The following is a 13,946-nucleotide window of genomic DNA, read 5'->3' on the forward strand; positions in this document are numbered from 1 at the left end:
TCATCCCGATGACGTATGTGTAATTGTACTCTTTGGTTCTTTCAGTAAAGTCACGTAGTTAGAAATAAAATCAAATGAAACAAATCACAACAAGCGATCGAAACGTCGTGATTTCTGTAATTTAATTTTATTTCTACCTACGTGACTTTACCGAAAGAACCAAAGAATATGGATTCTTGCAGTCACGAAAGCTTCAAATCAAGATTGTGTAATTGTACTTCATCGGAACGTAACCGGAAGATTGTTTTGTTTTATATAAAAATAACTTTATTGGTAGCGAGGCTTCCACAAGGCCATGCGGGGAGGGCGTGTGACGTGTGACGTAGAGTGCGGTCGTGTCGCTGCGGTTCTCTAGGTGAGTGCATTGTATTTAAAAACATCGGCGCTATGCCTCTCATTTCGCCAGTAATTACAACTAGCTTAATCAATTACTGCCAAAACTTACTCAAGATTGTAAATGTTGTGGCTTTGCTCTCCAACACACCGGTGTGCTGAACTAGTAACTGTTCGGCATCTTCTGTTTACGTGACAAACCTTACTAGTTGGCTGTCGGGTGGTGGTGGGTTTAACGACATATTTATATATTTACGCAATCTAACCCAAAAAACCTGGATTGTGGATATTGGTCGCGAAACCCTACGTGTTAAACTATCTATTTGGTGTTTGAACATTTTAACACCTGTTTTATTGCCAGAAAGGGTAAAACCTATTCTTATTTTTCACATTTTGACACTGGCAAACATGTCCCATAGATATGTCTCCATGTGTTTATGAGTTTTGTCCAATTATTTCCAACATTCAGAAACCAACTTCCGTCACAGCTTTGGTCATGCGTTTTTTTGTTCTTTCTGATTTTAAGTCAGGTCTGAATACAGGACTCCTTCCTGTAAAAATACTATTTTTTATGAGCTTGGATCATGAACAAAGAACATGGTGAATGGTTGGAAGATGTAAATGCGAGTGTGCATTTTGACGATTTATGATATTCAGTATTATTGTAACAGGCTTAATAATAGGATATCCGGTGAATGTTTGAGAGCTGTTTTATTAAAATGTGAGCATGGTATGATGATGATGGTGTATGCTGGACAGGCTTATATTGTATATATAAGGCACCTTGGAGTAGTTCACGGATGAAAATCAAGATATGAATGTGTTTAATGATCGTCATTACTATAGGTTAACCGGCTGGGGTGAGATTGCACTCCCCGCTGAGCCACGACACTCGGTTTTAGCCACCCTACACTCCGATTGATGTTGTGAGCAAAAGACAAAGATCACCTGTGCAGCTTTGAACAAACCATTGGGGCAAGTGTAGTGATGCAGGGGGGTGCAGCAATCGGTCACGTGGGGTCCCAATATTGAATTAGTCTCGCACGGTCGCACCCAGGCCATTACATATCTCGACTCCTCTTGCCTAGTCACATCGTTAAGCTCACGATCTCGAAATGTGACGCTGTATGGGGCGCTCCGTCTTCGCAAAATGCAGCCAATGCAGCTACGTAGTAGAACCTCTTTGCAATACCACGTAACTGCTGTAATTAAATTTAAAATAAAACGAGGACCGTGAATGAAAGCATTTTCGTAAAAAAATGTTAGCCGCGTTTTAAATAAGTGTGTTGTTCAATCTTGATTTGAAGCTCTCGTGACTGCAGGAATCCATACTCTTTGGTTCTTTCGGTAAAGTCACGTAGGTAGAAAAATAAAATAAAACAAAGAATAATATATCACGACGTTTCGATCGCAACACAAGCGGTCGTCCTCAGGCAGAAAAAACAATCCAGCAGTGTGTTGCGATCGAAACGTCGTGATATATTATTCTTTGTTTTATTTATTTTTCTACCTACGTGACTTTACCGAAAGAACCAAAGAGTAAGTGTGTTGTTCTTTCACATTGTTGTTTGTGATAACAAATCTCATGGTGGTTGTTAAGGGGACCCACAACTCGTAGTTTGGCCGGGGGGGGAGGCACCCCCTGCCCCCTACGCGAATTACGCTGCTGGACAAGTGGTGTGAGTGAGCACCTATTAGCCATCGCAAAAAGACGGTCACTGCATCGTGCGCTTTCAGATCCGTGTCTGTGGCCATCTGGAAAGCTCTTCCTTCTAATATCAGGAAGTCACTGGAGCTATGCACTTTTAAATGTCGATCGAAAACTTATTTCTTTCAAACTGCTTTTTTGTGTTTAGTTTTGTTGTCCTTCCCCCGCACCTCCAATTATCATGGTTGGCTAAGGAAGGTGCAAAAGGAGTTCAACATACATACAAGGTTGGCATGGCACACTGGGTGGATAGCGCTGCTCTCACCCGCCTTAGTGACCCCAATGTGGATGATTAGACACCGCATCAGGTACTCATTTAAGGGTGGGTTGACCTCGGGGAGGCCCAGGACCAGTTCAGAAATTGGTCACCGAACACGTCAGAGATGCAGGCAACAGTAGTGCTTGAAGAACATAAAATGACAATATTACCAGAACCAGAACCAAGGATGCAGTAATGAATGGTCAGAGAGGAGACGGGCATGGGCGCGAGACGAATTGAAAATAACAGCGATGGTCCGTTTAGCCACGTGTTGCCAGGAGGCACTCTTTAGGCCGGTGAGACCAGCAGACACATATACATACACACCGCTGGCCACCTTTGTCTCTCCTCTGATGTTGTTGACCACATGACTTAAAACAGTAGGTTGGGAGACTCGCGCAAAAACCACGATCTCCAAGTGCTCGACAACCTCTCCTCCAAAGGGAGAGGCCGTGAGGCCACGTATGGAACCAAGACCCAGCAATCCCATGATGCACTGCTACCATTTCAAGTGGGCTGGAGGAGGTATAGGCCGCTGTACGTGAGCTGTATCGTTCAGTTTCGTTCCGACAAACGGGGCACTACTTTTTATTTTGCTCAATATGTTCAACGTTAATGAAAGGTATCTAAGCAAAAAGTTCTCCACGCATTATCCTGCAGTTAATGAGAAAAGTGTAATTTATTGGCGCACTATATTGACTGCGTATTGAGACATATAAAACTGTTGAGCTAGATTTTCAACCAATCAGCATCGAAAATGTAAGTAGGTCAGAGCCAAAATCAAGCCAATATCACTACGCACATGTAAACATGGAGGACGTAAGCAGTGCAGCTTCATCTGATAGCGGCAATCAAGGTCGATTAAGGTGAGTTCAACACAGCCATGTCCTTTATGGCAGTGATAGGCAAACGTTTCAAAGAAGCAGGACTACAGGATATGCTGATTGAATCAAATGTGGTAGCTGTTGGTTCAATAAATGGAGTCATTAGTGGACATCACTACAACCGTAGTATTCGTGCACACAAACTCCTATTTGAGGCAATGCATATCTTGCGGTTGAGGTCATTCTTCAGTCCCTTCCTGAGCAACAGCACACTCGTTACATATCAGCCATGGAAGATCTAGTACGAGAGTACAAGTCTGAGGCAGGATTTTCATCTAACTCAGTGTCTGACATATTATCAGATATGCTGTCCTGCTATGATAGATATGTACATGAGATGAACTCTGTTAATCCCACCTTTGGACTTTGGAGCTCATACATTGAAATGGTTCAACTGTTACTGAGTTTCATTAGAGCAACCAGAGACTCTGACTGGAGCCTTCACTTAGCAACAGTGAGACGTATGCTGGCATGGTATTTTGCATATGACCGCCAAAATTATGCAAGGTACCTATCAGCATATTGGGTCGAGATGATCAATCTTCCAAAGACTCATCCACACTGCTATGAAGAAGTTACTGCAAAAGGAAACTGGACAGTACAGCGTAAGGATGCTAACAGGTTCTCATCCATAGCTTGTGACCAAGCAATAGAACAAACCTGCAACCGTGATTCAAAGACCAAAGGCGGCATAACTGGGATAACATTGAACAGAGGTGCCGTCCAGCGATGGATACTGTCTCATCCTGAACGTTCTGCAATCACAAGGCAGTGTGAAATGATGGCTGGAATGCAACATGAAGAGAGGGGTCATAAAGAGTTGGATGCAACAAGAATTGCAAAAGACAATGCTGCTGTTATATATTTGGTTTCAGCGGTTGAGTCTATGATCAATCCCTTCCTGCCTCGTGAAGATCTTGTATGTGTTAGCTCTGGTGTTGTTGCTACAAAGACTGTCAGAGATGACATACAAAGTGCTTGTGATAAAGGTGAAACAGCTCTGAAAAATTTCATCCAAGATCGAGTCCAGTCATCAAAAACAGACTTCTCTCCAATAAAGTCCTTGAAGCTCACTACGTTTGGGGATCAAATGAAGAAATCATCCAAGACAAAAGATGGAAATCAAGTCATTCTAAAAAATGACAGGAGACTCTTTGCACGACTGATAGTGATAAGTCAATCCCGGTCTGTAAACTTGAAAGAGATTCTGACATATTCACTTGGCAATATCTCATCCCCGCTAGCAAGCACTGATGGTTCATTAGCCAAAACAAATAAGGCTGCTCTTCTAGCTTGTTTAGAATCAAAGAACAAGGACTGTCATGTGAACAAGACTGTTGGTGATAATGGTGCCCTACTGATAGATGGCATGGCATTGATCAGGAGTCTCAAGAATATACCAAACACATTCGGTGAGCTTGCTGATGATCTTCTTCAACTTATGATTAAGATGGGTAGAAAGTCCAGTTGTCCAAGGGTCGATTTTGTCATTGATCGCTACCCGGCAGTGAGCATCAAAAATGCTGAACGATCAAGACGTGCTGTTGCTGGACAACAATTACTGCAAATATACAGCATCAAGCAGAAGACTCCAAGTCAGTGGACCAAGTTTCTAGCCAGTGGTGAAAATAAAGAAGCCTTGACAGACTTTCTCTTTGAGACATGGAGAACTGTGGCTTTACAAGCAGCTGGAAAAGACATAGCTATCTTTGTGGCACACAGAAATGTATGTCATCAACTCACTCTTAAAGATGGCAATATGTCTGTCAAAGAGGTAGAATCTTTGACTTGCGACCATGAAGAAGCTGACACGAGGCTCCTACTTCATGCAAAACATGCCTGGAGTGAACTTTATAATAAGAAAATCATCCAGATTCCTGACACTGATGTTGCTATCATTTCACTTTCAATAATGTCTAAGCTTCCCTCAGCAAAGATGTACTTTCTGACAGGAACAAAAGACAGGCAAAGAATGTTCGATCTCCAGGCTATTGGTTCTGCTTTGGGTCCTTCACTAACAGCGGCGCTGATAGGACTACACACATTCACTGGCTGTGACTCAACTAGTTCCTTTTATGGGAAAGGAAAAGAGAAACCACTAAATATAGTGTCTGGAAATGCAGAGTACATCAGTGCATTTGTTGCTCTTGGGAGGCAATTTGAAATGGACAGCACCACATTTGTGACCATAGAACGTTTTGTGTGTGAGCTGTACGGAGAAAAGGAATCAGATGTTAATTTGGCCAGATACAATAGGTTCTGTGTCCAGGCCTCTTCCGAACAGGCATTACCTCCAACAAAAGATGCACTTACAGAGCACTTCAAGCGTGCTAACTACCAAGCTGCAATCCACAGGAGATCATTGGATCCTTTTATAAATGCTCCCAGTCCAGACGGCTTTGGATGGATTGTCAAGGATGGTGATCTCATCATATCATGGGTGACTTAAGATCCAGCTCCTCAACAGATTTTGGGGTCACTCCACTGTGGGTGTAAGTCTGGTACTTGTACAGGTGGAAGGTGCTCATGCCACAAGGCTGGCCTGGCCTGCACTGACCTATGTAAATGTGTTCATTGTGACATTGTGAGATTAACTGAGGATATTGTTTCATGTGAATCTGATAGTGAGGACAGTGATCTTGATATTTAGTGATGTGTATATGATAATAAAATTAATATAGGACATATATATTTAATATAAATCAATCAAAATTAAATCTTGTTTACAATAATCATTCCTGTGAATATGTACATGTAGTGTAGTTACTGCTCGTGTATGCAAATTGACAATTCACCATCAAATGTGTTATTTTGAAAAGTGTTTTTTTATATATTATATTTTGGCTTAATTATATTTGTTATTCAGATTTTACCTCAAATATTACCTTTGAATTGGAACAACATAATGAGAAGTAATTGGGATGTTAATGCTACAGTAGAAGTTTTCTTGATAATCTTATCATGTTTACTGTGCATAGATAGCAACTTCAGGTATATCACACATTTCAAACTGGTTTATTTTGTACTTCAAGTGGTAATTCTGCATTCTTGGGTTTATATGATAAACAGGTTTGAAAGTGCAAAATTCCCTATGGTTTCCCTTTTTTCAAAATGGGCACCTTTAGCATCATTTTTTTCAAAAACTGCAAGGTTGTGTGCTGAGAACTTTTTCCTAAGGAATCTCTATATATTTCTGATGTTAATTATAAAAAAGTAGGTAGTGCCCCACTTGGTGGAACGAAACCCTATTTCTAGGCCTCTTTTAGGCTACCGACAGCGGCCTAGTAGGAGGTATGGCAATTGCGGACTCCCGGATGTCGTTTTCTACTCATCTAAACAGCCTCGGCACCATACTCAACCAGAATATGGCGTTTGATCGTCACGTGCAAAATATATTTAGGTCTTGCAATTTTCCTATCAGGGCTCTATGACACATTCAGCCACTATTGAGTCATGACAAAGCCAACACGGTGACATGTAGTATAGTATCGACAAGAATCCATGATCGCAACTCACTACTCTACGGGACTTCTGGCAAAAACGTTACCAAACTGCAGCGTGTACAAAATTATTTGGCACATGTCGTGACGGGTATTGCAAGATCCGACCGTGTCCGTCCAGTGCTCGCTGAGCTGCATTGGCTTCTGGTTGCCGAACTACATTATAAGGTCACGCTCATCACACACAAAGTTCTTGCCACAAATGAACCACACTTGCTGATGTCGTCAAGGAGCATAAACCATCACGTGAACTCCGGTCATCCTCGCAGCGGCTTTTGGCTGGCCATCAAACAAAGACAGTCACTGGCCGTCTGGAACGCTCTTCCTTCAGATATTAGGAAGCCACTTGAGCTTTGCACTTTTAAATCATCTCGTTTGAAAACGAATTTCTTTCGAACTGCTTTTTGGGGTTTAGTTTGTTGTCCTTCTCCTGCACCTACGATTAGCACAGTTGGCTACGTACGGTGCGAAAAAAGTTCAACATACACACATACGTACATTCCCCATGACGCTCCGTGCTTTGTGAGAGGCCCACCTCATGATGTTCGAAGCATCCTCAGCATCAGGGTCTGGGCAGTACTTATTCGCAATGATCATGCAGGCATCCGCTGCCTCAATCTGTGCAAAAAATAACAGCAACAAAAACAATAGTAAAAATGCAATCACGTGATGTCGTCATCATCATCATCACAAGCAACATATTCTTAATGTAGCAAATTGTACGGCCAAGTCTCACAGTGGGCTAACCAAGTGGGCTGGAGGAGGAGGTAGGACCAGAAGATGGAATAATTGCCAAACACACACACAACACACCACCACCGAAAATAGATACATTTGAGACAAATTTTAATTTTGAAGTGAAATTTTGGCAAACAAATGCTATTTTAGCAAATTATGTCACAGGGAATGAGTGTCTGTGTTTTATCACACTTTAGGAGTAATCAAGATCAAGAGGAAATGATAGACAATGTTGCTGATAGTCCAACATTTCCGTGTGGTTTCTACCTCAGCTGGAGCAAGGCTTGCTCTGACAGTGTCCCAACACGTGAGCTCCTGCCTAAAAACACTTCCCTCACAAAAATTTAACTTTAAAGTTAAAACACGTCTATGTTGTTGCTACTAAAGATCCCAGTCTTTTTTTTATTAGGAGCATTAATTAACAATGGTATCCCAGTTATAATCACACAACAGATCAATAACATATATCGTTTGAGCACATTTTCCCCTCAAGTGGACAATCAATCATTCTTAAAATCAGTTCTTCTCTTGCGAGTGGGTTGATGTTAGTCGCTGTGAACCCAACGCAAGCACCCCAGTGGATCAATCCTGCGTAAAGCCGTTTCAAGTAAATACAACCAGAAAATCAATCGGTTGCTGCAGAATAGTGATTTAAAGGTGATTTTGCCTATGGCGTGCCACAACATACGTACGCACACGCTAATACAATTGTTATATTCTCTAAATTACTTCTAACATTGCAATTTCGGCATGTGGAATGAGTTTAATAATGCTCGTTTAAATCCATTCCCTTGCATTATTCATGAACACAAGGCAATATCACCTCTCGTGGCCTCAGTTAGCTGAGTAATGAATATTAACTTGACAGTGCAATGCATTGGGGGTTCTACTGTTGAGCAACTCCTTGGCTTCCTCATCCTGATTGAACATAAGGTCCCTCATCTCACCTATCTGCACAGAGGGTAGCAGAGGTGAGTCCATGCCTCGCTCTAATTTGAAGGTCAGGATGGTAGCTACGATGGGCTACTGTGGTACAGGAAGATGTGGAGCTGAGTGGACTTGCCATTGACTGCTACCAGCAGTGTCACGATCTGCCTCTGTGGAGGAGGCTCGTGAAGAACACTACTGGGCAGTTGGTGGCAGTCACCCTCCAACAACAGCAGAGGGTGGAGGAGCAACACTCACAACAACGAGCGGAGTGCTGTGCGGCTAAACCACAGCAAAGTGGCACAGTAGGGGGCACAGTTGGTGCATTTGCCACTTTCTCCAGTCATTCAACCCGTAATATCTGGGTCTGCCCCCCGTCCAGCGAACCTTCAACACTTCACATGGCCTCAAAGTGCACCTAGCGTGCCACAAGCGCCATGGTGACGTCACCGCCACTTGGTGGTCAACGACGGTTGTCGTTATTGTTGATGGTGCCTCCGGGAGCTAATCCTGCATCAGAGAGCTGAGCCAACACTGCCGAGATTTTGGATTTGAATCCAGGTATCGTCCGCTCGTGATTAATCTGGATTCTCACGTACAGCGAGGTGATGCCTCAGCCAGGGTAACAGTGGTGGAATTGGAAAAAAAACGTATGAAATGTGGGATTTCACTTTGGCGCAGCCTGTTCCAGTTCAGAGAGTAAAAACAACCCTCAGGTTTGATTTACATGCATATAATGAACTCAGTTTTTAAAAAAGCACCTTTCAAATTAGTCATCTTAAAGCAGTAAACAATTATTAAAAATTATGTTCACGTAAAACACTGACATACCAGTAAAAACCCAATCAGAACACAATGGAAACCAAAGACAAAATAGAAACATAGGCAAATGATTAACGGTGGAACCCAGAGAAGTGACTATAAAAACGGGTTAAAATATCAATCTAAATTTCTATTAAATTCAATCAAAGGGCATAAAAAGCCATTCAATAATAACACTCTTTGCAGGGCATATATATATAAAAAAGTTTGGCCCTCATGTTGGAAAAGGAGGCTTCTTAAAGAAGCATGTTATCCTCCAGGGCTGAATTGAACCAGGGCCATTCATAGACACAGGGTGGTGCACTCTCCTCTGCAAGTGAAAACACATTTTTGTGACGACAGGTCGCCAAGTGAATGATTGGAATATATTTGGAAGAAGAGAAGAGACAGGATTGTGTAAGGCACTGCAATGTGAAGATATACGTGGCTTAGCAGGGCAGTGTAGCACTATGTTGAATTCCATGGCTGTTCCTGTGATAAACTAAAACTATTTTATATTTTACAAGATAGGGCCCACTAAACTATGTAGCTCATCTTTAGAAGTGACCTGGCCACAAATTATAGTTCAACTAAGTGGCTTTTCACGTGGAAATGTACAACAGCCAAATACGTATGTTGATTCTGAATGTGGAGGGAAAAACCAGAGGACGCAGAGAAATATCCACACGACCATGGGGAGAGAGACATGCAAACTCCAAATATACAGACAATAAGGGTCGGGATCAACTCACGACCTCCTGTATATCAGGTGAGGTAGAGAACATCTCGCTAGCGTGATCTTGGGTATGATCCAGAGCTTTTTCAAACCAAGATGCGATGTTACATGGCTGAAGAACATGTTACCCCGTAAGGGAAGTGATGTCGTATAAGTGAGTGCGGTAATTATGATGTTGGTGTGTGTGTGTGCTGTCAGTCGACACGTGGCACCTGGGACTGCCCCGTGACCTCCTGCCAGCGGGCGTTCGACACTTCACGTGGCCTCAAGGTGCACATGGCCTGGCACAAGCGTCGTGGTGATGTCACCGCCACTTAGTGGCGAATGGCGGTTGTTGTTGTGCTGAGTGTAGTGGGGAGTGGTAGTGTAGTGAACCTGGATACCCAAGTTCGATTCCCGCTCATGGGCAACACTCGTGGCGATTATCTGAACTGCTCCTGGGCCTCCCCTATGTCGACTCAGCCTCAAATAAGTACCTGGGAGTGCATGTAAAAACATTGCAACTAGGGAGACAAAGGCGGCCGGGGGTGGTGCTTGCCACCCACCCGTTCGTGTGCCTTGCCAGCCTTCATAGGTGCTCACTAACAACACTTGCCCCAACAGTCTACTAAGGCTATACAGGGGATCTTTGTCTTTGCGTGTGCAGTAAGTTGGCACAGTAGGGGGCACAGCTGGTGCATCTGCCAGTCATCTCAGTCGGGCAACCCATGGCACCTGTGACTGTCCCGTGACCTCCTGCCAGCAGCGAACCTTTGACACATCACGTGACCTTACAGTGCACCCGGCCTGGCACAGGCGCCGTGGTGACGTCGCCGCCACTTAGTGGCTAATGCCGGTCGTCGTCGTTGCTGTTGTTGGTGAGTGTGCTGCTGCTGCTGCCCCCCACGGCCTCACCTTGACGCGTGCCAGGTCCAGTGGGTTGAGCACCGAGCCCTGGTAGAACTCCACCTGGGTGAAGTGTCTGCGGAACAGCGCCTCCAGCTCCAGGTTCGGGGATATGCTGTGGCACAAGGGAGGAGGGGTTGGGGGGGGGGGTGAGTTCTGTGTCATTGGCCTGAAGGATCGTGGCCCTCTCCAACTTCTGCGACCCCCGTGACCTCGCTAAGGAGCGCCGGACAAGCAGGCCCCGTCCGCACGTGCACATGCACACGCTGCAGCGTGCACGGCGCCTGCACGCCCAGCCTGCGCCTTGCGAACTCCGTGGCTGCCGTGGCGAATCTATGCACTTACGGCAGGAGCAGCACAGTACGTCTCTGCCACTTAACGCGGGGTGACCCTCTCTAAATTGGTGATGCATCGCGGTGGCAAGCGATTCGGGACCCTGCTGGGTAACGATAATAAACGAGGAGCGCATTTAGGAACGCGCCGCTCAGCTCTTGAGGCCGCGTTAAGCACCAGGAACGTCGGCCACTGTGTCTCCGGCAAGGAAACAGGGAGGGATTCTATAAATCGGCACCAAATTGCACAAGCAAAGACGCCCAGCTCCAGGAGGGTTTGGGTAACAGGATTAATTATTCGTGTTAAGACCAAAGCCCCACATGCCACCACATTCGTGTCACCTACTCACATAAAGATGATTGGATTCAGGGAGACCGTTCACTGCAGTGAGAGGACATTTCAGGTAGTGACGTCTTGCTTCAGTTAGTCGTGAATGGGGGTGCAACGGTGGCTAGGAGATGTTAACTAACTTGCCTGGTATACAGGAGGTCGTGGGTTCAATCCCGACCCTGACGCATGCTGTATATTTGGAGTTTGCATGTTCCCCCCGTGGTCACGTGGATTTCTCTCCGGGTCCTCCAGTTTTTCCTTCCACATAAAGAAACATGCCTTGAGAGTATTTGGATGCGATGCATTTCCACGTGATAAGCCGCTTTGTTATCACTATCACTTCTGGACAAATCGCTTCTGAAAAAGAGCTACATAGCTCAGTGGGCCTTACCTGAAAAAATATATATTTTACAAATTGTTCGGAATGCGCAGGCAGACGAAACGTGCAGAGTAACATTTCACATTTTTTTTCCCTAAAACGTATCACTTTCCTCACAAAGCACAAGTACTGAAGTTATACAACAGTTATATTTAAAAAGCACAACATGCCCTGGAGAGCCATTAACCAGGTTGAACCGTTCTCTCCACACCGCGCCATCGCTGTCCGTCCAGGTGACGCCGTGACAGAGTTTCCCACGCCCACAGTTGGCTCGGCCCATCGTCATCGCTCGGGCCAACGAAGATGAGCACCGTTGTTGTGAGAATTCAAAAAGCGGCCCCCGTCACAGGGATGACGAATTTCCACCGCTGGCTCAGGAGGGACATTGCCGGAGAGCTGGTTTAAGCTGGATACACTCTGACTCGACTTAGCGCTTACATGAATCCAAACCTGCAAAGAAGCCGACGTGGAAGTTTCCTTAAGCCACCAAAAGGTCCCTGGATCCTCTGGCGAGCTTGAGAGCCTACAATGGTTAACTCAATTTCTTTGCCTCGCTCGGCTGAGAGAGCTTACAGCACAGGGGCATATTTCTTCTCAAGCCGTCATGAGCCTATATGGATTCTAGTGATTAATACATCACGACGGCAACCCTACCCCCCCCCCCTTTCTCCAAAATAAGACCGTCAATTATATAATTAATTTTTTGTATGAAAGTGGTCGACTTGTAAAAAAAAAACTAGAAATAATTCTGATGATTGGGTAGCAAGCAATTTCACTGCTGCAGTAAAAAAAAACCTTATCATGTCGAGGCACTAGAAAGGTCCATACGAAGAGAGAGAGTGTGCGGAACTCCGGGAGAAGGAAATTGCTCGCAGTGTTGGTCAGATTAGTGCGTGTGCAATTTTCCACGGTCAATTCTCCGGCACTGATAAGAACATCTTCCTTTTTTTATTTATGCCTTTACAACAGCGGAGCAATGCTTGCATTATAGACATTATTTACCATAAAAAGATCCCTTCCCAAAGAATATTAATAATATATTCTAACCCCGAAGGCACACTGAACTGCAAGATGTGACACCCACCGATGTGCAAATGTATCCAGTACATATATAGTTATGTATGATGCATTACCGTACGCTGTAAAAAGAATAAAGGCACAGACTTGCAATTGCTTCCTCACAGCATTATTGGTATTAAAAAAAGCCTCCACTTAGAGGGTGCTCTAAAGAGCCCCCCCTCCAGAGGGTAATTGGCCTACTCTTCCACACTGGCCAATGCGATCTGCTAACTGTGGTGTACCTGTTTATATTTGCCGTGTGGACAGAGAAAATTCAAGAGACCTGGCCATTGTTTCAACCGCCGCGCCAGAAAGGAGAATCGAGCCCAGCGACCTCTGGATTGCAAGTGCAGTGTGCCAACCACTGCACCACGGCAGAGTACACTGTGCACGGAAAAATATCTTTGTCAGATAGATAGCTTTGTTGCTCATGATAGATGGCTTTGTTGCTCAAGCAAATATGTTGTGGTGCTCATTTCCAGTCGCAATTCTGACTGCATTGGAGGGAATTCCAGATTTGCAGGTGGGGAACTGGGATCGCACACGTCAACCGCTGCTGACTTCCCACGCGGACGCTGAACGATTCACAGATTAAAATCTGCTGTCACGCTCACAATGCACACACGTCCAATCGCGTGTGTGAGAATCAGCTGTTTACGAGTCACGCAAACCGTGCACAGATATTACTATTCGGCAGATTGGATACACGAGAAGAGACGGAAATAATGAGACGAACGATACGAAGGAGACAGCGCAAACAAGATATAAAAACAATAATAGTAACAATACATGTACTCAAATGTGGTGGGAAGGTCAGGTGCGTTGTTAGTTAGAGGTCAACTTCCGAATCGAGCAAGGCAACTTCATCTGGCAGTGAACCAATGATTATGCAGATTAGATGTACTAATGTCTGATATGGCTATTGTTCACAATTGCACCGAATACAATTTTTTTTTACTGATTCCACAATGATGCTAGATGACTGATGATTAATGATGATTGATGATGGCCTGAGTTGACTCTGGACAAGAATTTCAACCCACAGCCTCACATCCATGAGTCGTGCTGCTCTAC

The 13,946-nt window shown here is 44.5% G+C and overlaps 1 protein-coding gene across 2 annotated transcripts in view; it reads right to left on the reverse strand.

Annotated features, from left to right (window-relative positions):
• Positions 1 to 13,946, reverse strand: part of LOC144937966 (calcium-activated potassium channel subunit alpha-1-like) — a 156,172-nt gene that overhangs the window by 39,434 nt on the left and 102,792 nt on the right. For both annotated transcript variants that reach the window (XM_078865619.1, XM_078865620.1), the window contains exons 11-12: positions 10,781 to 10,886; positions 7,220 to 7,302 (exon numbers count right to left, since the gene is read on the reverse strand). In XM_078865619.1, the coding sequence (XP_078721745.1) occupies positions 7,220 to 7,302; positions 10,781 to 10,886 (189 nt within the window). The remainder of the gene's footprint in view (positions 1 to 7,219; positions 7,303 to 10,780; positions 10,887 to 13,946) is intronic.

Source organism: Lampetra fluviatilis, chromosome 20 (genome assembly GCF_964198595.1).
Source record: "Lampetra fluviatilis chromosome 20, kcLamFluv1.1, whole genome shotgun sequence".
Lineage (NCBI taxonomy): Eukaryota > Metazoa > Chordata > Hyperoartia > Petromyzontiformes > Petromyzontidae > Lampetra > Lampetra fluviatilis.